The 25,814-nt window shown below is 34.0% G+C and overlaps 1 protein-coding gene across 1 annotated transcript in view; it reads left to right on the plus strand.

Annotated features, from left to right (window-relative positions):
* LOC100378354 (uncharacterized) overlaps nt 1-25,814 on the plus strand; it is an 88,024-nt gene that overhangs the window by 39,278 nt on the left and 22,932 nt on the right. Inside the window, exons 8-11 of the mRNA XM_085500550.1 lie at nt 3,543-3,593; nt 15,972-16,067; nt 19,763-19,827; nt 22,519-22,641. Coding sequence (XP_085356676.1) covers nt 3,543-3,593; nt 15,972-16,067; nt 19,763-19,827; nt 22,519-22,641 — 335 coding nt within the window. The remainder of the gene's footprint in view (nt 1-3,542; nt 3,594-15,971; nt 16,068-19,762; nt 19,828-22,518; nt 22,642-25,814) is intronic.

A 25,814-nucleotide genomic window follows, 5' to 3' on the forward strand; every position in this document is an offset into this window, starting at 1 on the left:
GCACAGACCTGATAGTTTTTAGGGTAATATCAGTACATATTAATTACCTAATTTGCATAATTAATTAATTTTCAGCTTTTGATATTTCAAGTAGTAATCCTCACACTTCAATGAAACTTGGTACATAGTTACTTAAGGACTGTGCAGACCCCTAATTAGTTTTGGGGCAAATATTTGTGCATATTAATTACCTTATTAGCATAATTAGTTAATTTTCAGCTTTTTGCCTGATATCTCAAGTACTAATCATCATATTTCAGACTTGCTACATAGATCTTCTAGGACTATGCAGAGACCTGATTAGTTTTAGGGTAAATAATTGTAAATATTAATTACCTAATTTGCATAATTAGTTAATTGTTTCTATGAATGTTCCACTGATATATATAAAGTACCACAAATTGGATTTTAATGAAACTTTTAAAGAGTACTCATCATCACATTTCAATGAATCTAGAACTATGCAGAGACCTAATTAGTTTTTGGTAAATATTTATGCTTATTAATCACCTAATTAACATAATTAATTAACAGTGATATCTCAATTACTGATCACATTTGAATACAATTTGGTACATAAATGCTCTAGGACAATAGACAGGCCTGATTAATTTTGGGTTGAAATTTGTTCATATTAATTCTCTAATTAGCATAATAATTCATAATTTTTTTGTTCTGTTCTGTTTTTCCATCAATATCTCAGGTACAAGTAATTTTGAATTAATTTTTAATGTGTCTTCAATACTCTCAGCACACGGAAGTTATTTCTAAGCTTTCTTTGATTTATTGTTTATAATTAACACTGCCGCTAAAACTGGACAGGGACTATGCCATTGACAATGTCTTGTTTCTTAATTTTGGATCAATCTCTTATTGGTGGCATATCTTATCAACTTTTTGAGAAAATAATGAAAAAATTATAATGGCTTATTTTGCTTACTTTGGGGATCAAAGGTCAATAGCAAGACTTTCAAACAGAGTGGATATAGGGAGACACAATTGTAATTTTGTGCAAAATATTTCCTAATATTTGCATGATTAAGAATGCTGCAGAGCTCGAACATCGGATTATAAGACTCCTGCAGCAACTCCAAGTCATATCACATCCAATTAAAATGCACAGCGGTATTTTATTGACATTTGGCTACGAGCAAATCAATTGATCTCATTATGGAATGATTGTATCTTTGTATTAACTTAATCCACAGATATTGTGAAAAGTAATTAGTGCTGCTGTCACGCATATGACTAATTTTGTAAAACAAATACAAAGACAAGCTAGTAATAGGTGTATTTTACCTTGTTGACATTTTAGAGAAATCCCATTAAACCATGTAGATAAAGAAGGTGATGATGCTGTAATGTAACAAGTTTGAATGTGATATAGCCATACATGATTTATAATTCTATCAGTGAAGCATACACTTGTGGAATTTTTGATTTAGTGTTCAATCAGTGCAGGTGAAGATCTTATCATACTGTAGAATTCTGAGTTTTCACTATTCTCATATTTTTATCATATTTGTTGAGTTTGAAATTTAAGAACGTTCCAGTTAGAAAGTGAGTTCTATTGTAATATCTTACATTTTTATTTGGATTTAATTGAGTAGATTTCACTTATCAGCAATAATACCTAAATTAAAACCACGTAAATAATTTATGGGTTTACAGTGTTTAAGATGAAATATGAAATAAAAACCACATATACTGAAAGGTAGTTCTGAGGAATGAGTGTTTGTCCTTCGTCGTTCGTGTCAAATTTTTAGTTTTTCGGCTTCTTCTTGAAAACAACAATTCTTATTGATACTTGGTATATATGTTCCTTGGGCAGATCTCTCTCAGATTTGTTCATTTCATGATCATAATTTTAATTCTCCAATTTTGATGAATATTTTTATCATTTTTGGTGAAAAGTGATATTTTTGACTTCTTGTTGAAAACTGCATTTGATATTACGGTATATATTAGGTACTACATCTGGGCCTCTCTCAGATTTGTTCATTTCGTGATGATATCTTCAGTTCTTTAATTGAAATGTGCATTGCTAGCAGCAGAGCTATTTCAGCCGAGAGGCTGCTTGTTTAACAATTTGACAACTTTTGTATGGTTTGCTCCACCCCTTCTGTAGAAACACAAATAATTCATGAATTGTGAGATGATGTAAAATAGATAAATACTGATGCAAATGAATAAGCCTATTAAAAAATAGTTGTTGTTTGTCTCAACAGTTTTTCTAATGTTCTTGGCTTAATTGAAAAGCATTTTTAAATAGGCTGATAATCTCACTCAATTTTGTTTATGAATTCAATCATTTGCAATACTGTAAAATACTTTATTTTAGTTGGACTTAATATTTTGCTGAAAAGACAATTTGGCTCTATTTTATGAAGTTTATTTTCACTGATTAGTGAATAAATAAATAAATAACAAAAATAGCAAAATAATTACTTTACAGTTACTGTAGTTCAGTTGCGTTCTGTGATGTTATTGATTAGAAGTATGTTTGATTGTCATGGTCACAGAATGAGATCTACACCATATCAGAGGTACATTACTTGGGGTTTGCAACTGGCATAGTACTGTATGGGGACATTATGTCAAGATCTCATTCAAGTCTCTTCTCGTAGATAGCGAGACTGAGGCTACGACCTTCTGACATGACCCATATCAATGTTCAAGGTTTGTAATGCATTTTTCAGAGTTGGAACGCTTATGCGAGAGCGAGGTTGTGACGGGATCTTGGTATCGTGTCACCGTAGTTACAAACCCTGTGTAATGTACCTCTGACCATATACATGTATAAAATACCCTACATAGATATCTAAGTTACATCTTATAATATGAGAATGCAGCAAATTATGCACAAAGGCAGTACAATGATCATATCGACCAAAGTGTAGCAGAGGTTGATGTGACCCATATACTGCCTGACGTATTAATATTTTTGTGAAGTAAAAAGAGCAGAGGTTAATAATAAACAGTGTATTTTTGCCACACACATTTGTATGATTTGAAGCATCTGTGTAGCAATCATCATAATTTATGACTGACTAACATTTATATGACATGTGTTGGTGTTGTTAGCAGAGGTAGGGGTGAATCTCCTCTTTTAAATTCTAGGACCAATCTTAAAATGCATAATTGATGGCAATTACTGCTGTTATTAAAAGTACATTAATCCAAGACAAATCTAAAAATTAACTTTGAGCCTCAGAATTATGTATTGAATACCGTTATATAGTTGTCTCAGTTCTGTATACATTACAAATTTGGTGAATTTTGTCAGTTTTAATGGATATTAAAATATAAAATAGAGGGCACCAACCCCACCCTGGAAAGTACCTGAATGTAATACAATTCAGCATAGATACTTGCTTCTAATGAAAAATGGTGTCTAAAGCTTATAAATGCACATTTTCAATGTTTGATTGGTCGACTATTAAATACCATAATGTGCCACATACTACGCAGTATCATTTACACAAATATTATCATTCAAATGACTGAAATGATAGTAAATGAAAGTTTTGTTTCAATTACAGACATCTTGGAAAGAGACACGAAGAAACTATATGAAAAAAGTCGACTTCAGGGTAAGATATGTCACTACATAGTGTATATAGTTAAAGTAAATTATGGGTAAATGTAAAGTAAAATTTGTCATCAGGAATTTTCGAAGAATTGCGTCGATACAACACAGTATTGTTTGGTTAACAGCAGACTTGACCCATTAGGTCAAAGGATGTTGTTGCAAGTTTATATTATAATAAAATGTGCATAATTTTTGTGATCATTTCTATTCTTCATTGTAAAAGTCAATGCGACGCAACTTATTTCGTAATATCCCCCTCATTCTGTCACATGGTGAATTAATTTGCACTCTTTTCCAAAGGGGTTGCTCGGGTAAGCGCCCACCTCAAAAAAACATTTCTGAGTACGATACGGTATGGTAATTATGGATTGACCTCTGTTCGGCCGTGTGTCTGTGTATGCGTCCGTGCATTACACAGATTACACTCAAACTTCACACATACATTATGCATAATATTATACATATACTCATCAATTTGTTCCACGATCTGATTCAAGATGGCCGATTGGAAGCCATTTTTGTACTGAAAAATCATCAAAATCAAGGATTTCTCGGCTGTTGGATTTTGTTCAAACCTTGTATATATATTAGACATTATGAGACCTTGATGCAAATCATTTTGTTTTTCAGATAAGATTAAAAATGGCCAACTGGCAGCCATTTTGTTTTAATGAATGTGGTTGATCGAAGTGCCATATCTCTGACTTGCTTTGACTGATTATGTTCAAATTTTAAATATTCATTATTCATCATGTCATAGATATACAGATACATTGGTTTGACGATCCTCTTCAAAATGGCCGAATGGTGGTCATTTTGTGCTAAAAAATCATCAAATATCAAGCATTTCTGTCATTTATGGATGGATTTTGTTCAAACTTGGTACATACATTAGACATTACGGGTTCCTGATGCACGTCATTTTATTTTTTAGATTCGATTCAAAATGGCTGACTGGCGGCCATTTTGTTTTAATGGATGGGCTTCTAGAGCCATGTCTCTGACATGCTTTGACTGATTATGTTCAAATTTTATATATTCATTATACATCATGTTATAGATATATACAAGTAATCAAAATGGCTGATTTTGTTTTAATTAATTCTGTTCCAGAGCAATATCTATCAATAAAGACAGGTACTCATTTGACGATCAGATACAAATGTCAATCATTTTAATGTTAAACAATCATCATAATCATATTCATGACATGTTTATGTTCCAACTATATTACTATAAACAAAACTACATATCTTAAATTCAATAACTAACGGGGACTGTGCTATGCATGGCTTGTTTTTATAGATAATGAGAACACTGTCTTGCTTTTTCTGTTGTTTAGTTTATTGTATTCATATCTTTTTTCATCATTTTTTATGGGCAATGGAATGCTATTAAAAATATTAAATAAGATAATTATTTATTGAAAGTGATTATGGGAAAAAAGCAGAGACCATTAATTCTCTAAAATTGTTTACATACCGGTACATTGCTAATATTATGATGTATAATATTTTGAGGTTATAGCCTTATATCGTCACTAACAGTGGGATATTGCCTATCTTAGACAATTATGGGTATAAACACTGTATTCTAGATGTGTATTGGTGTGTCCCTTTGTTGCCTAGCAACACAGGTCATAATGGGTTGCACCATGTATGTATGGGGGTCTAAAAACTAACTATGCGACGCGATTGTGCCACTCGGCGAATGTAGATTATTGCACTCTGCAACAGGATCGCAGTGTCACTCTGCGAAAAGCATGATTCCTATTTGTTGGTGAGTCGAACAGCGCAAATCCCAATGGTCGATGTTCCCCACATGCCTTATAAAAAAATAAGTTTTAAATGGTGAAAATGGTACAGTAAAAAAAATGTGTAAACACTATGTACTGGCGACATGCCGCACTGTACGGTGATCGGCAAGCACATGGAAGACAAATTGTGGACCAAACAATTGACACATGGTTTACAATGATTAGACACATCACACTGCTGGCTAGAAAAATTAAATAGTGTAACGTGCACGTTGGTTTTGACTGCCTATTTACGGCTTCGTCCTGACGACTATGCTCATTGGCATAGGCGGCAGCTTCAAAGTGAGTGGAACGCGTAGTACTTTTCACGCGTTCTGCAACGAATGTTGTACGTCTGACTTTGTTGAGTGCATCAAGGAAAATAATTTGCAAGCAGTGATGTGCAACGTTTTGCTATGACAGCAGTTGTTTGCAATCGTCTGCCTTTGTTTAGATCATAAACAGACTCAAAACTTGTGGTTTACGATCGATCAGCTGGTATTTTAACCACCAGAAATGAAATATTTTGTAACAGTTATGAAAAGTAAACAAAAACGGCCTTGGTTTGTGGTATGAATGGAATTATTTTTGTATCATAATTTTCGAAGTCAGTATTACTGAAAATTATGGTTTATTTTTTTAAATGAACGTTAAATTTCGGTGGTTCATATTGATCTTAATGTAGCAGGAAGGGAAATTTCCTTTTTTCTTCTTGATTTTTCAATAATTGATATAACTGTTACTTTGTACCTTGATTCATCATCCCAGCTTTTTGAAATTTCGGAAAGACCAGTGCTCACACGCTAACACTACTACCGTTTCGTTGAAATTTGCATAATGTTTATAACAAGTATATGTATACTACTGGTAATAGTCTGTTGTTGACGATTCTGATAGAACGGGTGACAAGCTTCCTGTCGCAAACAATGCATATTTATCTAACGTCCATTGTCAGCATTATTATCAGTCAAGACTTCGTCTGAGAAATCGTTTTATTTTCTAAGTCTATATTCTATTTTAATAACACCATTCTTACTAACGCAATGACGATGTAAAGAAAGAAAGCAAAGACGTCAATGACAGACGAGGCAAAGACAACTGCAACTCGGGGTCATATTTACTAATTTGGACTTGCCTGCAGCCTGTTGTGATTCTGATGACAAATTACAGGACTTTCGCGTTCACCCCATTTATTTTTAAAGAATTTTTCATTGGAATCGCAACAGATTTCAAGCACGTCTAGGTCATATTATGACCAACCTCGTGAGTGGTTCGAAAAGGACGATTAAGCTGGAATATTCGCATCAACGTGAAAGAGTTTCAACTACTTAACCAATGACGACACCGATATGTGAGACCGTTCAGGGCCGGTGATCAGACGAGGAAGTGAGTACAGGAAATCTGTTGCTCGTCAACATCGGCCAAATAAACAAAGCCATCGTTTCCGTTTTTGCAGAGAGCGTGCACCCATCTAATTTTCCGTTGATACTGTCGTTTTAGTTTTCTATCTTCAGCAGTAGTTTCAATCTATTCACACAGCTTTACGTTTTTTCTTTCTTAATATTCTTAATAAAACGATATTGATTGTCAAGAAACGGTTTGACCCGCTACACGCTTTATTTGGGAATTCAAAGTGATGAATATACTTGCTAATGACAAAAAAAGAACGTAACATCGTGTGAAACGTACTTCGCGCTCTACTCGCTTTACAGCAAGTCTCATAAGTATTGGGGCAGCCAATTTGCAAACTCACTAGCGAATTGGCTAACTGCTTGGGTTTTGACTAAACGGTTGGCTTTCGAATCTCACTGGCGCCGGTTTGTGATCGCGTCCACTCTTGGCGAGTCTATATTGCATTAGGGGACATGCAATGTTTTTACGCATCCTCAGGCTGGTACGTGTCTGGAATCCCCTGAATGATTTGAGCCCGAAAATGGCCACAGTCAGCTGGCGTGATAATATTATAAATCATTTGAAGTTAATTTTATCTCAGTTTCACATCTAACAAAGAAATTACATTTTTGTGTGCTTGCTGTAAGTGCAAGAAATATGTCACCTTGACAACCAGGACCAGAAACATATTTGTGTTTTTGCTATTAGTTTGTGTTATTGTTTTCTTGATTCTCAGTGGCCAAGGTTCTAATAGTTTGAGTGTATTTTCTAAAGTTCTGACAAAAAACTGATGTAAAATAAAATGTTTTCAAGATTTTTATATGTGGTCACTATATGAAATGGCATCAGTCAATTTATATTTATACCGTACACTAAGAAATCCATTTGGCAAGGTAGTGAGAAGGGAAATTTCTTTTTTTTTCTTGATTTTTCAAGAATCGATAAATCGGTTACTTTAGACCTTAAAACATCATCCCAGCTTTTCAAAAGATCGAAATTTCATGAAAATGCTGCTCAAATTAGTGTTTTAAATGCTAAGACAAATAACTACGACTGTTCTTTCGTGGATATTTGCATATGTTTATCTTTGGAATGGCTTACATGATACCGTAACATCTTATGTATATACTCTTTTGTTGGCAATTCCAATATAACAGGTGATAAGCTTCCTGTCGTAAACAATGTGTATTTATCTAACTTCCATTGTCAGCATTATTGTCAGTCGAGACTTCGTAGGAGAAACAGTCATAACTGCATGTATGCAACTTTCTTTTAAATCGTTTTTTCTTTTGTATTATTTTCCAATTCAATTCATTTTACTAATGCAATTCTGATACGAAAATAGAAAGTGAAGATGCAAATAGCAGACGAGGCAAAGAAAAATCTGTGACTCATTGATGCAGAGTCATAATATGACCAACCACGCGGGAGTGGTTTGAAAGCGACAATGAGGTTGTGGTTTCATTCCATTCACATACCTTTACACCATCATGATAACTGCAAAATAGATAATGTATAATTTTTCCATTTTTTGAATAAGTGTACGTATGTACGTGACCAACAATATTGACAGGATTGACCTTTTCTTTATGGTCTATGGTTTCATCATGATAATAGTTTTATTAGATCTCTTATCAAAGACACTTGGAAGATTAGCTTGTTTGTAAATAGTGTACAGTGGGACACTAATGTTTCTCAGAGGATTTCCCCTTCGTAGAAACTTGTACATTACAACTACAGTTCTCTATGAGACAACAGCCAGAGATTGCTTTATTCAAAAACGTCACCAAACACTTCTTGCTACCTTAACTGTTTAAGAAATAAGTGACTACCATTTATATACAGTACACATACTACTTCACATCTACTGTTAGACTTTAGTATAGCCAAGAGTCAGAATAAAACATATTACTCAGTAAGGTCTAGAAGGACTTCCTGACTTGATAAAATACAGTATCTATAACTCATGTATCTCCCATGGAGTGTTAAGTTGGATGTTATAGTCTGTGAATTGCTTTAGGCTGAATTGCCACTCTAACTATGGTTTGCATACTAATAACCTATGCTGGGATATACAGACTTTTTACTTTGTATATTGAGAATTAAAGCTGCTGTATATAGACAATGCATTTCATCCAAAAACAAAAATTATGCAAGGTTTACAAGTCAGGTGTGTTCAGGAGAAAATCAGTCTGTCGATTAGATTAGGCAATATAGCGGTATACAGACCTACTTGAAAGTTTTTATGCACATGTCATATGAATGTTTTCATAATAAAAAATAACATTACATGTTGTATTTAAAATAGACCTAGTGGATTTTTAGTCCTCGTTCAGATGCAGTCCGAAAACAGGAACTTATAGATTGACATCTGTGCATTTGTGCGTCTGTGTGTGTGTCTGTGCATCTGGACCTATATCTTAGACATGCCTGGACAGATTACATTAAAACTTCACACATACATCATACATATGCACATTAATTTGTTTCATGATCTAATTCAAAATGGCTGAATGCTGACCATTTTTGTACTGAAAAATCATCGAAATCAACATTTCTCGGCTGTTTACAGATGGATTTTGTTCAAACTTGGTAGATACATTGGACATTATAAAACCTTGATGCACATCATTTTATTTTTCAGATCGGATTTAAAATGGCCAAATGGTGTCCATTTTGTTTTAATGAATGCAGTTCTAGTGCCATACATGTATCCCCGACATGCTTTGACTGATTATATTAAAATTGTATATAATCATCTATTCATCATGTCACAGATATACAGATTTATTGGTTTGACCATCCGATTCAAAATGGACGAATGTTGGCCATTTTTGTGCTAAAATATCATCAATCGAGCATTTCTGGCATTCCGGAACCGGATTTCAGTCGTTTATGGATGGATTTCGTTCAAACTTGGTACATATACATTATACCATATTGGGCCTTGATGCATGTCATTTTGTTTTTCAGATCGGATTCAAAATGGCTGACTGGCAGCCATTTTGTTTTATTGAATGAGGTTCTAGAGCCATATATCTGACATGCTTTTACTGATTATGTTCATAGATATATATATCTTAACTTTGATAACTAACTGGGACTGTGTCATGCATGGCTTGTATTCAAAATAAATTGTTGGGTGGGAATGTTTGTCATAATGAGTTCATAGTATCGGACGCGTAATTTTTATTTACAAATATTGAGTCATACCAAAAAATAGGAAATTATCGGAATTTATCAAAGGGAACATTGAGGGAATTCACAAAAAGAATTCCTGAAGCATTCAATCTACATTAAATCTGCATTCATTCAAGCATTCAATCTGTTGAAACTCAGAGACTGGGAAGAGATTAAGGATGGGAATGCTGTGTTGCTAAAAAGAAACTAAAAATAAAACCTTGACACATCGCAGCATGGTTGCCAGACATTAGACTGGATGCAGTGGGCCCAAGTTATCGATTTACAGTGTTTTGTAGCTATTGAAATTTTACATCAGAGACCAGATGAAGAGTAAGAGTAAAAAAAGTGTGGACACAGAGGTGGACACAAGCATCATACGTAATTTTTGTGTATTTTTATATACATGTACATTATGATGTAGATTTTAGTGTAATTTTAAGATAGTGTCTCACTAGCTCATACTCATAACACTTCAAATTCATATGGCTTATTTAAAACTTCTGTCAGTTCTTGACATAATCAATGAAATTCACAAAAATATTGAGAAAATCAGTATTATTATACATAATTAAAACTCATGTAAAATTTGTGGCTTCTACAATATATACTGCTAGTAAAAAAAATGCCGTGTCCATTATCTACCAAAAAGTTTAGGTATATCATTTATCTAGGTGTATTTGTATATATATATTAGTCATTTTAGGGCAATATGATTTTGATTACTTTTTAGAAAACAAATTATTCTGCACACATTTTTTTATAAAATAAGTTGATCTGGGACAGGAGCTGTATGTCAGTATATTTATAGAGACACTGATGTTACAGAGTGTAGAATAATTTTTTGAAAAATAAATGTATGGTCCTATTCATTGAGGGTTCTCTCATTCATTCATTTATCTGTCTAGTCTGCATATACTGCCAATGTATAAACCATATATCTATTACATAACTCATCCATCTAGTCTGCATATACTGCCAATGTATAAATCATATATCTATTACATAACCCATCCATCTAGTCTACATATACTGCCAATGTATAAATCATATATCTATTACATAACCCATCCATCTAGTCTACATATACTGCCAATGTATAAACCATATATCTATTACATAACCCATCCATCTAGTCTGCATATACTGCCAATGTATAAATCATATATCTATTACATAACCCATCCATCTAGTCTACATATACTGCCAATGTATAAACCATATATCTATTACATAACCCATCCATCTAGTCTACATATACTGCCAATGTATAAACCATATATCTATTACATAACCCATCCATCTAGTCTACATATACTGCAAATGTATAAACCATATATCTATTACATAACCTATCCATCTAGTCTACATATACTGCCAATGTATAAACCATATATCTATTACATAACCCATCCATCTAGTCTACATATACTGCAAATGTATAAACCATATATCTATTACATAACCCATCCATCTAGTCTACATATACTGCAAATGTATAAACCATATATCTATTACATAATCCATCTATCTACTCTACATATACTGCCAATGTATAAACCATATATCTATTACATAACCCATCCATCTAGTCTACATATACTGCAAATGTATAAACCATATATCTATTACATAACCTATCCATCTAGTCTACATATACTGCCAATGTATAAACCATATATCTATTACATAACCCATCCATCTAGTCTACATATACTGCCAATGTATAAACCATATATCTATTACATAACCCATCCATCTAGTCTACATATACTGCCAATGTATAAACCATATATCTATTACATAACCCATCCATCTAGTCTACATATACTGCCAATGTATAAATCATATATCTATTACATAACCCATCCATCTAGTCTACATATACTGCCAATGTGTAAATCATATATCCATTACATTACCCATCCATCTAGTCTACATATACTGTCAATGTATAAACCATAGATCTATTACATAACCCATCCATCTAGTCTACATATACTGCCAATGTATAAATCATATATCTATTACATAACCCATCCATCTACTCTACATATACTGCCAATGTATAAACCATATATCTATTACATAACCCATCCATCTAGTCTACATATACTGCCAATGTATAAATCATATATCTATTACATAACCCATCCATCTAGTCTACATATACTGTCAATGTATAAACCATATATCTATTACATAACCCATCCATCTAGTCTACATATACTGCCAATGTATAAATCATATATCTATTACATAACCCATCCATCTAGTCTACATATACTGTCAATGTATAAACCATAGATCTATTACATAACCCATCCATCTAGTCTACATATACTGCCAATGTATAAACCATATATCTATTACATAACCCATCCATCTAGTCTACATATACTGCCAATGTATAAATCATATATCTATTACATAACCCATCCATCTAGTCTACATATACTGCCAATGTATAAACCATATATCTATTACATAACCCATCCATCTAGTCTACATGTACTGCCAATGTATAAACCATATATCTATTACATAACCCATCCATCTAGTCTACATATACTGCCAATGTATAAATCATATATCTATTACATAACCCATCCATCTAGTCTACATATACTGCCAATGTATAAACCATATATCTATTACATAACCCATCCATCTAGTCTACATATACTGCCAATGTATAAATCATATATCTATTACATAACCCATCCATCTAGTCTACATATACTGCCAATGTATAAACCATATATCTATTACATAACCATCCATCTAGTCTACATATGCTGCCAATGTATAAACCATATATCCATTACATTACCCATCCATTTAGTCTACATATACTGCCAATGTATAAACCATATATCTATTACATAACCCATCCATCTAGTCTACATATACTGCCAATGTATAAATCATATATCTATTACATAACCCATCCATCTAGTCTACATATACTGCCAATGTATAAACCATATATCTATTACATAACCCATCCATCTAGTCTACATATACTGCCAATGTATAAATCATATATCTATTACATAACCCATCCATCTAGTCTACATATACTGCCAATGTATAAATCATATATCTATTACATAACCCATCCATCTAGTCTACATATACTGCCAATGTATAAACCATATATCCATTACATTACCCATCCATCTAGTCTACATATACTGCCAATGTATAAACCATATATCCATTACATTACCCATCCATTTAGTCTACATATACTGTCAATGTATAAACCATATATCAATTACATAACCCATCCATCTAGTCTGCATATACTGTCAATGTATAAACCATATATCCATTACATTACCCATCCATTTAGTCTACATATACTGCCAATGTATAAACCATATATCCATTACATTACCCATCCATCTAGTCTACATATACTGCCAATGTATAAACCATATATCCATTACATTACCCATCCATCTAGTCTACATATACTGCCAATGTATAAACCATATATCTATTACATTACCCATCCATCTAGTCTACATATACTGCCAATGTATAAACCATATATCCATTACATTACCCATCCATTTAGTCTACATATACTGTCAATGTATAAACCATATATCAATTACATAACCCATCCATCTAGTCTGCATATACTGTCAATGTATAAACCATATATCCATTACATTACCCATCCATTTAGTCTACATATACTGCCAATGTATAAACCATATATCCATTACATTACCCATCCATCTAGTCTACATATACTGCCAATGTATAAACCATATATCAATTACATAACCCATCCATCTAGTCTGCATATACTGTCAATGTATAAACCATATATCCATTACATTACCCATCCATTTAGTCTACATATACTGCCAATGTATAAATCATATATCTATTACATTACCCATCCATTTAGTCTACATATACTGCCAATGTATAAACCATATATCCATTACATTACCCATCCATTTAGTCTACATATACTGCCAATGTATAAACCATATATCTATTACATAACCCATCCATCTAGTCTACATATACTGCCAATGTATAAATCATATATCTATTACATAACCCATCCATCTAGTCTACATATACTGCCAATGTATAAACCATATATCTATTACATAACCCATCCATCTAGTCTACATATACTGCCAATGTATAAATCATATATCTATTACATAACCCATCCATCTAGTCTACATATACTGCCAATGTATAAATCATATATCTATTACATAACCCATCCATCTAGTCTACATATACTGCCAATGTATAAACCATATATCCATTACATTACCCATCCATCTAGTCTACATATACTGCCAATGTATAAACCATATATCCATTACATTACCCATCCATTTAGTCTACATATACTGTCAATGTATAAACCATATATCAATTACATAACCCATCCATCTAGTCTGCATATACTGTCAATGTATAAACCATATATCCATTACATTACCCATCCATTTAGTCTACATATACTGCCAATGTATAAACCATATATCCATTACATTACCCATCCATCTAGTCTACATATACTGCCAATGTATAAACCATATATCTATTACATAACCCATCCATCTAGTCTACATATACTGCCAATGTATAAATCATATATCTATTACATTACCCATCCATTTAGTCTACATATACTGCCAATGTATAAACCATATATCCATTACATTACCCATCCATTTAGTCTACATATACTGCCAATGTATAAACCATATATCTATTACATTACCCATCCATCTAGTCTACATATACTGCCAATGTATAAACCATATATCTATTACATTACCCATCCATCTAGTCTGCATATACTGCCAATGTATAAACCATATATCTATTACATTACCCATCCATCTAGTCTGCATATACTGCCAATGTATAAATCATATATCTATTACATAACCCATCCATCTAGTCTACATATACTGCCAATGTATAAATCATATATCTATTACATAATCCATCCATCTAGTCTACATATACTGCCAATGTATAAATCATATATCTATTACATAATCCATCCATCTAGTCTACATATACTGCCAACGTATAAACCATATACTACATATACTGTCAATGTATAAACCATATATCTATTACATAACCCATCCATCTAGTCTACATATACTGCCAATGTATAAATCATATATCTATTACATAATCCATCCATCTAGTCTACATATACTGCCAATGTATAAACCATATATCTATTACATAACCCATCCATCTAGTCTGCATATACTGCCAATGTTTAAACCATATATCTGTTACATAACCCATCCATCTAGTCTGCATATACTGCCAATGTATAAACCATATATCTATTACATAACCCATCCATCTAGTCTGCATATACTGCCAATGTATAAACCATATATCTATTACATAACCTATCCATCTAGTCTGCATATACTGCCAATGTATAAATCATATATCTATTACATAACCCATCCATCTAGTCTACATATACTGCCAATGTATAAACCATATATCCATTACATTACCCATCCATTTAGTATTTGAATTCAAAGCATTGAGTTCGTTCTGCCAACTTTTGTTTGTTATTCTGTTAACGCAAATCAACAGTTAGGATCAATCAATGTTACCACTTATTGAGGGATGCAATCGAAAAGTTTATGATGTGTATATGTATATTGTTGGTAATTCTACAGGTGGTCTCATTCTATCACCAGCTATTTTCTAGCTATTTAGAACGTAATTGGGACATTTCAAATTATATTTTGCTTATGTGCATCTAATTAAAATATAATTATTATGAGGGAAACCTTGTCCAGAAAAATAATGAAAATGTTAAATGAACATTGATGAGTGCTGGCTTTAATATTGACAGTTACAAACTAGAGAGGTTTTACAGAAATCTTGTTCTCATGACAATAACAGTTTTATTTCTTTTTGTCACTGACATAAACTTCATAAAAATTTACGCAATTTCTTTTTTTTTTTTTTTTGTAGTTTGATGTGCTGAGTTTATTACCACTGGATTTATTGTATTTCAAAGTGGGTGTGTATGGTTACAGTACCTATCTGAGACTACCTAGGTTACTAAAAGTAAGTGCATTGTAGTTTTCTTAACATACCGACAGCATACATATTTTACATCATTCAGCACCATGCATGATTAGAGCATAGATTTTGTGTGAGGTACATTTATTTATGCAGTAAGTTAAACAATGAGTTATGCAGAGAATTGAACAATGAGTTACGCAGTGAGTTAAACGATGAGTTATGCAATGAGTTAAACAATGAGTTATGCAATGAGTTAAACAATGAGTTATGCAGTGAGATAAACAATGAGTTATGCAATAAATTATGCAGTGAGTTAAACGATGAGTTATGCAATGAGTTACACAGTGAGTTAAACAATGAGTTATGCAGTGAATTGAACAATGAGTTACACAGTGAGTTAAACAATGAGTTATGCAATAAATTATGCAGTGAGTTAAACGATGAGTTATGCAATGAGTTAAACAATGAGTTACGCAGTGAGTTAAACGATGAGTTATGCAATAAATTATGCAGTGAGTTAAACGATGAGTTAAACAATGAGTTACGCAGTGAGTTATGCAATGAGGTATGCAATGAGGTACATTTTGTATGCAATGAGGTATGCAATGAGTTAAAAGATGAGTTATGCAATGAAGTATGGAATGAGTTATGCAATGAATTAAACAATGAGTTATGTAATTAGTTATGCAATGAGATATGCAGTGAGTTAAACGATGAGTTATGCAGTGAGTTAAATGATGAGGTATGTAATTAGTTATGCGATAAGTTATGGTTATGCATGATTATTATGGACAAATATCTAACTTAAACAATAGTGGTAGTAATCAAAGTGATGCCATAAATTAAGCATTAACTTAACTTAAGTTAGGTAATGAGTAAAGTAATGAGTTATATTTAATGAAATTAATAAAGACTTTAATAGGCAATGAGTATGCAATGAGTTAAGCAACTAAAAATATGCACCAAAACCTTAACATGAAAATAAAATCTTCATTCTTAATAATTCTGTGTAATTCCTAGGCAAAGTGACCGATCTTTGTTGTACAAAATGAATGTACATCACGGAAAATGAATTTTTGATCAACAAAAATGAATTTTCTAGTTCTTTGGTTATTATATGTGTTTGGTATCACAAAACAAATAAATTAGTGAAATGCAGCTTGTGCCTTTAACATCTACAATTGTGTGTGTTTATTTGATAATGGATTTAACATTTCAACATAGGAGTATTATATCTATCATTGGATAATGTACACTATTTGTAATTCGTTTTGCTGTCCTTGCACAAAAATCTCATTTTTGGATTTTAATAAGCCACGGATGCAGCTTTGTTGAATGTCTTTGCCTTGGTGACATTAAATATAAATACTGTTTATAGTATGATTATGAATATAATTTATAATCTGTGTTAATGCTCAATTATGACATGCATTGACCAAGCTGGCATCCCCCTTTCATATTTGACACCTCCCATGCCACATTGTACTTCATGCAATATTTGCTCACATTTCGTCCTTCAGTCGGATTTACATTAATTAACGCCAGACTGTTCATTTGCTTATCTGTGCTCGCATCCTCTTCAAGCATCAGTTCGTTTTGCCGCACCGTACGATACACATCGTCTCAGCAGACCTCCCACCCACCCATTCATGCAAAGGTCTCTATATAACCAATTTCTATACCATTACCGCTCTCACTCAAGTGTAACTCATGTTTATCTGCTCATGAACAACCTTAGCAATAAACTGGTAAGGGGGTTTCCACCACAGACCAAGCAGACTTTACACGGGTACCCACGCTGTCCATCCTCCTGGGGTTGTGAGTGTATCTGCAGGCTCCCGCCAGGGGGACGCCAGCCATGACGCCCGCCTGTACAGTCTCTGCTGGTGGAAGGTTGCAACCAGGTACCACGCGCTCAGCGTCATGATGCAATTCACAGGCGAGTCGCATCATGGAGCTGTTCGCTGCGACGCCTGCGTCTGCAATTCGCTCCCCCTTCCACTTTTGCCAAAACCTTGTGTCTTGTGTCATTTATTGAAGCATTAATCCCTGTAATCATAGCCCCTAGAGGTGTGATAGGAAACTAAGACATATACTTAGACAAAAGTACACCATACAATATAAATTCTGTTATTGCCCATCTCTCTTCTCTAAGGTCTATGCTGTAATACATGCTGACTGTATCATTAATATTGGCTTCTAAACATAAAGCTGGGAACATGTAAATTTGCTCCCAAAGGTATACCATACCTCATGGTATAGACTTTTTTTGAGACCAATTATTGTTTATGACCCTAAAGTTATTCACTGTTTCTGACACACCTACAGCTTTTATTTCTGTTATGCTAATTGCGTTTCCATGTACTTGCAAGGATTGACAAGGCTAACACACTTTTCACACAAGAATTTCCAGAAATCTTGCCAATTTTTTTATATTCGCTGTGATTGATTCTTTGAAATCCAGAATCTTTTTACTTAAAATATTTGAAAATACATGTATATGATATCATGAATATGAAAGCTGTTGTGATTTACATTTTCCACATTGTTACTATAGTTACCATGTCCCTGTGATTAGCGCCTAACATTCCATAATTCCATGTTGATAAATATATTTTACATGTGAAAGTATGCGTCATATAGAATTCCTTCGTTGGGATGAACATTATATATTGTCGGCCACTACCCTATAGTCTCAATAGGAAGGCTAAACCCTTTTGCCAAGATAATTTTTTGCTGATGAATACGACTTTGGGGGGAACCTTGGTTAAGGTTCACAGGTGCTTGTGTTTCACCATGCCTAGTTAACACCAGGGTAGCACATTAAATTGCCATTTTGTTAGGAAGGTGGCCATATAGCAGAAGCTGGAATATGGTCTCTGTGGAAAAAAGTCAGGCGCGAGACAACAAAAACTGTCAATGTTCGTAACTGTCGCCGAGCACAAAAAATGTTCATTGTCAGAATGTGATGATCATAAAATTCCAAACATTTGTTTTCACTTTTGATCAGAATATTTGTAGTCATTGCATATACTGCCCTGATTACCACAGAATTCTGTATTTAGTTTGTATACATTGTATATTTGTATTAACTACGGGACATTGTGAGTATATGTAGCACTACATGTTACTACATGTATACTCAGTGGGTTGAAAGATGACGTTATTATACATGTAGTAGTGAATACAACAGAATTCATCCATCTATAAAATGCCATATGGACTCGTTTGAATGTCTTCTTTATTTTGAAAATGTACCTCATATTTGAGATAACAAACCATTCAGCTAACATAGTTTTAATTGACAACCAAACATTTGGCTTACAGAGATATGCTTTGAATTTCTTTATAATGTTTCAGGTTTTAAATTAACTCAGTTGAAATGTTTTTACTAGGGTATTTTGCTAATGTTGAATATTAGCAATATTAGGCCAGGAAAATGAATTTGCAGTTTCTCATTTCCAAGCACCTGCTAAAAAATGTGCGCCTGAAAAATTTATTTTAGAAAAAATATGAAATTACAAGGGTAAAATGATAATATACCTAGGCAGCTCATTTTCAAATTTCAATGATAGGGGAAACATACATTTTTTTCCTTTTCTTATCATATTTGCTATAATATTGGAATCACATGGTATCACACCTATGTCACTTAAAGTGTATCTATTACTAATAGTGCAAAAGTGATTTGTTTAAAATCACATTTTTTTTAATGTAAATAATTTTATTCTCAACAGGTACATGCATTTTTTGAGTTTTCGGAGAAGTTTGAGAATGCTTCCAAGACAGCTTGGCTGTTCAGGTAATTATAACTCTCATGAGTTGAGTAAGTTTGAGAAGGCTTCCAAGACAGCTTGGTTGTTCAGGTAATTATAACTCTTATGAGTTGAGTAAGTTTGAGAATGCTTCTAAGACAACTTGGCGGTTCAGGTAATATAACTCTTATGAGTTGAGTAAGTTTGAGAATGCTTCCAAGACAGCTTGGCGGTTCAAGTGATGATAACTCTCATGAGTTGAGTAAGTTTGAGAAGGCTTCCAAGACAGCTTGGTTGTTCAGGTAATTATAACTCTTATGAGTTGAGTAAGTTTGAGAAGGCTTCCAAGACAGCTTGGTTGTTCAGGTAATTATAACTCTCATGAGTTGAGTAAGTTTGAGAATGCTTCCAAGACAGCTTGGTTGTTCAGGTAATTATAACTCTTATGAGTTGAGTAAGTTTGAGAATGCTTCCAAGACAGCTTGGTTGTTCAGGTAATTTTAACTCTCATGAGTTGAGTAAGTTTGAGAATGCTTCCAAGACAGCTTGGCTGTTCAAGTGATGATAACTCTCATGAGTTGAGTAAGTTTGAGAAGGCTTCCAAGACAGCTTGGTTGTTCAGGTAATTATAACTCTTATGAGTTGAGTAAGTTTGAGAATGCTTCCAAGACAGCTTGGTTGTTCAGGTAATTTTAACTCTCATGAGTTGAGTAAGTTTGAGAAGGCTTCCAAGACAGCTTGGTTGTTCAGGTAATTATAACTCTCATGAGTTGAGTGGTCATTTTTAGCTCCGCTGTCGACTTTGTCGAGAGGAGCTTATCATATGAGTGATTGTCCGTCGTCGTCCGTCGTCCGTGTCAATGTTTTACTTTTTCGACTTCTTCTTGAAAACTACAAGCCTAAATGCTTTGATACTTGGTGTATATGTACCTTGGGTAGACCTCTCTTAGGTTTATTCATTTCATGTTGATATCTTTAATTCTCTAATTTTGGTGAATATTTTTGTCATTTTTGGTAAAAACTGATATTTTCGACTTCTTGTTAAAAACCGCTAGTGCAATTGCTTTGATATTACATATATAGGTACTACATGTGGACCTCTCTCAGATTTGTTAATTTTGTAATGATATCTTTAATTCTTTAATTTTGGTGAATATTTTTGTCATTTTTGGTAAAAACTGATATTTTCGACTTCCTGTTAAAAACCGCAAGTCCAATTGCTTTGATACTACATATATAGGTACTACATGTGGACCTCTCTCAGATTTGTTCATTTCGTGATGATATCTTCAATTCTCTAATTTTGGTGAATATTTTTGGTAAAAACTGATATTTTCGACTTCTTGTTAAAAACCGCAAGTGCAATTGCTTTTATATCACATATATAGGTACTACATGTGGACCTCTCTCAGATTTGTTCATTTTGTAATGATATCTTTAATTCTCTAATTTTGGTGAATATTTTTGTCATTTTCGGTAAAAACTGATATTTTCGACTTCTTGTTAAAAACCGCAAGTGCAAATGCTTTGATATTACATATATAGGTACTACATGTGGACCTCTCTCAGATTTGTTCATTTTGTAATGATATCTTTAATTCTCTAATTTTGGTGAATATTTTTGTCATTTTTTGGTGAAAAGTGATATTTTCGACTTCTTGTTAAAAACCGCAAGTCCAATTGCTTTGATACTACATATATAGGTACTACATGTGGACCTCTCTCAGATTTGTTTATTTCGTGATGATATCTTCAATTCTCTAATTTTGGTGAATATTTTTGTCATTTTTGGTAAAAAGTGATATTTTTGACTTCTTGTTAAAAACCGCAAGTCTGATTGCTTTGATATTACATATATAGGTACTACATGTGGACCTCTCTCAGATTTGTTCATTTTGTGATGATATCTTCAATTCTCTAATTTTGTTGAATATTTTTGTCATTTTTGGTAAAAGTGATATTTTCGACTTCTTGTTGAAAACTGTAAGTCCGATTGCTTTGATATTACATATATAGGTACTACATGTGGACCTCTCTCAGATTTGTTCGTTTTGTGATGATATCTTCAATTCTCTAATTAATTTATTTTGGTGAATATTTTTGTAATTTTTGGTAAAAAGTGATATTTTCGACTTCTTGTTAAAAACGGTAAGTCCGATTGCTTTGATACTATTCATATTGTTCATTTTCTAATGATGTCTTCAGTTCTTTAATTGAAATGTGCCTTGCTAACAGCGGAGCTATCTCAGCCGATAGGCTGCTTGTCTTTTAATTATTGCTGTTCCAGACCAATATCTCTTAATATGGACAAGTACTTGTTTGATAATCAGATACAAGATGACTGAATGTCAATAATTTTAATGTTGAAAAATCATCATAATCAAGCATTAGCTATCCCTGACATGTTTATGTTCAAACTATATTACTATAAAAGAAAACTATATATCTTAAATTTGATAACTAACAGGGATTGTGCCATGCATGGCTTGTCTTAATACATTTTGGAGGCAGTACGTCAAGTTTTATTAAAAATGACAATTATAAGCATAGCAAACTATAAATCAATGTATCCCTAGACTTACTTGAGTGGGAAAACAGGGCGATACTTAAACCAGAAACTCTCCTGTCGATTTAAACAAGCTGTCACAAAGGCGAGTGGAAAATGAGCGATTGAAAAGCAGACGATAGCAGGCTTCAAGTGAAATGAGTACTGTATATCTGTATTTATCTGTTTTCAGAGTTGTTCGCACCATTGGTTACATGTTGTACATGATACATCTCAATACCTGTTGTTATTATGCGGTGTCAGTATGGGAAGGAATTGGATCTAATGGATGGGTATGGAATGGAGAAGGAAACAGGTACTGGAATAATGACAACAATGTGAAATGTTCATCATCTGTTCTGCTTTATTTGCCTGTAGATTAAACTGTGTTTCAAAGGAATTATGGGTACAAGTCCTAGGTTGTCATAGGGAATTATGGGTACAAGTCCTAGTTTGTCATAGGGAATTATGGGTACAAGTCCTAGGTTGTCATAGGGAATTATGGGTACAAGTCCTAGGTTGTCATAGGGAATTATGGGTACAAGTCTTAGGTTGTCATAGGGAATTATAGGTACAAGTCTTAGGTTGTCATAGGGAATTATGGGTACAAGTCCTAGGTTGTCATAGGGAATTATGGGTACAAGCCCTAGTTTGTCATAGGGAATTATGGGTACAAGCCCTAGGTTATCATAGGGAATTATGGGTACAAGTCCTAGTTTGTCATAGGGAATTATGGGTACAAGTCCTAGGTTGTCATAGGGAATTATGGGTACAAGCCCTAGTTTGTCATATGGAATTATGAGTAAAAGTCCTAGGTTGTCATAGGGAATTATGGGTACAAGTCCTAGGTTGTCATAGGGAATTATGGGTACAAGTCCTAGGTTGCCGTAGGGAATTATGGGTACAAGTCCTAGGTTATCTTAGGGAATTATGGGTACAAGTCCTAGGTTGTCATAGGGAATTATGGGTACAAGTCTTAGGTTGTCATAGGGAATTATGAGTACAAGTCCTAGGTTGTCATAGGGAATTATGGGTACAAGTCCTAGGTTGTCGTAGGGAATTATGAGTACAAGTCCTAGGTTGTCATAGGGAATTATGGGTACAAGTCTTAGGTTGTCATAGGGAATTATGGGTACAAGTCCTAGGCTGTCATAGGGAATTGTGGGTACAAGTCCTAGGTTGTCATAGGGAATTATGGGTACAAGTCTTAGGTTGTCATAGGGAATTATGGGTACAAGTCCTAGGTTGTCATTGGGAATTATGGGTACAAGTCCTAGGTTGTCATAGGGAATTATGGGTACAAGTCTTAGGTTGTCATAGGGAATTATGGGTACAAGTCCTAGGTTGTCATAGGGAATTATGGGTACAAGTCCTAGGTTATCATAGGGAATTATGGGTACAAGTCCTAGGTTGTCATAGGGAAGTATGTGTACAAGTCCTAGGTTGTCATAGGGAATTATGGGTACAAGTCATAGGTTGTCATAGGGAATTATGGGTACAAGTCCTAGGTTGTCATAGGGAATTATGGGTACAAGTTTAGGTTGTCATAGGGAATTATGGGTACAAGTCCTAGGTTGTCATAGGGAATTATTAGTACAAGTCTTAGGTTGTCATAGGGAATTATGGGTACAAGTCCTAGGTTGTCATAGGGAATTATGGGTACAAGTCCTAGGTTGTCGTAGGGAATTATGGGTACAAGTCCTAGGTTGTCATAGGGAATTATGGGTACAAGTCTTAGGTTATCATGGGGAATTATGGGTATATCTCCTAGGTTGTCATAGGGAATTATTAGTACAAGTCTTAGGTTGTCATGGGGAATTATGGGTATATCTCCTAGGTTGTCATAGGGAATTATGGGTACAAGTCCTAGGTTGTATAGGGACTTATGGGTACAAGTCCTAGGTTGTCATAGGGAATTATGGGTACAAGTCCTAGGTTGTCATAGGGAATCATTAGTACAAGTCTTAGGTTGTCATAGGGAATTATGGGTACAAGTCCTAGGTTGTCATAGGGAATTATGGGTACAAGTCCTAGGTTGTAAAGGGAATTATGGGTACAAGTCCTAGGTTGTCATAGGGAATTATGGGTACAAGTCCTAGGTTGTCATAGGGAATTATTAGTACAAGTCTTAGGTTTTCATAGGGAATTATGGGTACAAGTCCTAGGTTGTCATAGGGAATTATTAGTACAAGTCTTAGGTTGTCATAGGGAATTATGGGTACAAGTCCTAGGTTGTCATAGGGAATTATGGGTACAAGTCCTAGGTTGTCATAGAAATTATGGGTACAAGTCTTAGGTTGTCATAGGGAATTATGGTTACAAGTCCTAGGTTGTCATAGGGAATTATGGGTACAAGTCTTAGGTTGTCATAGGGAATTATGGTTACAAGTCCTAGGTTGTCATAGGGAATTATTGGTACAAGTCCTAGGTTGTCATAGGGAATTATGGGTACAAGTCCTAGGTTGTTATAGGGAATTATGGGTACAAGTCCTAGGTTGTTGTAGCGAATTATAGGTGCAAGTCCTAGGTTGTCATAGGGAATTATGGGTACAAGTCCTAGGTTGTCATAGGGAATTATGGGTACAAGTCCTAGGTTGTCATAGGGAATTATTAGTACAAGTCTTAGGTTGTCATAGGGAATTATGAGTACAAGTCCTAGGTTGTCATAGGGAATTATGGGTACAAGTCCTAGGTTGTCGTAGGGAATTATGGGTACAAGTCCTAGGTTGTCATAGGAAATTATGGGTACAAGTCTTAGGTTATCATGGGGAATTATGGTTATATCTCCTAGGTTGTCATAGGGAATTATTAGTACAAGTCTTAGGTTGTCATGGGGAATTATGGGTATATCTCCTAGGTTGTCATAGGGAATTATGAGTACAAGTCCTAGGTTGTCATAGGGAATTATGGGTACAAGTCTTAGGTTATCATGGGGAATTATGGGTATATCTCCTAGGTTGTCATAGGAAATTATGGGTACAAGTCTTAGGTTATCATGGGGAATTATGGGTATATCTCCTAGGTTGTCATAGGGAATTATGGGTACAAGTCCTAGGTTGTATAGGGAATTATGGGTACAAGTCCTAGGTTGTCATAGGGAATTATGGGTACAAGTCCTAGGTTGTCATAGGGAATTATTAGTACAAGTCTTAGGTTGTCATAGGGAATTATGGGTACAAGTCCTAGGTTGTCATAGGGAATTATGGTTACAAGTCCTAGGTTGTCATAGGGAATTATCGGTACAAGTCTTAGGTTGTCATAGGGAATTATGGTTACAAGTCCTAGGTTGTCATAGGGAATTATGGGTAGAAGTCCTAGGTTGTCATAGGGAATTATGGGTACAAGTCCTAGGTTGTCATAGGGAATTATTAGTACAAGTCTTAGGTTGTCATAGGGAATTATGGGTACAAGTCCTAGGTTGTCATAGGGAATTATGGGTACAAGTCCTAGGTTGTCGTAGGGAATTATGGGTACAAGTCCTAGGTTGTC

This window comes from Saccoglossus kowalevskii, chromosome 6, assembly GCF_978046115.1.
Source record: "Saccoglossus kowalevskii chromosome 6, keSacKowa6.1, whole genome shotgun sequence".
NCBI lineage: Eukaryota > Metazoa > Hemichordata > Enteropneusta > Harrimaniidae > Saccoglossus > Saccoglossus kowalevskii.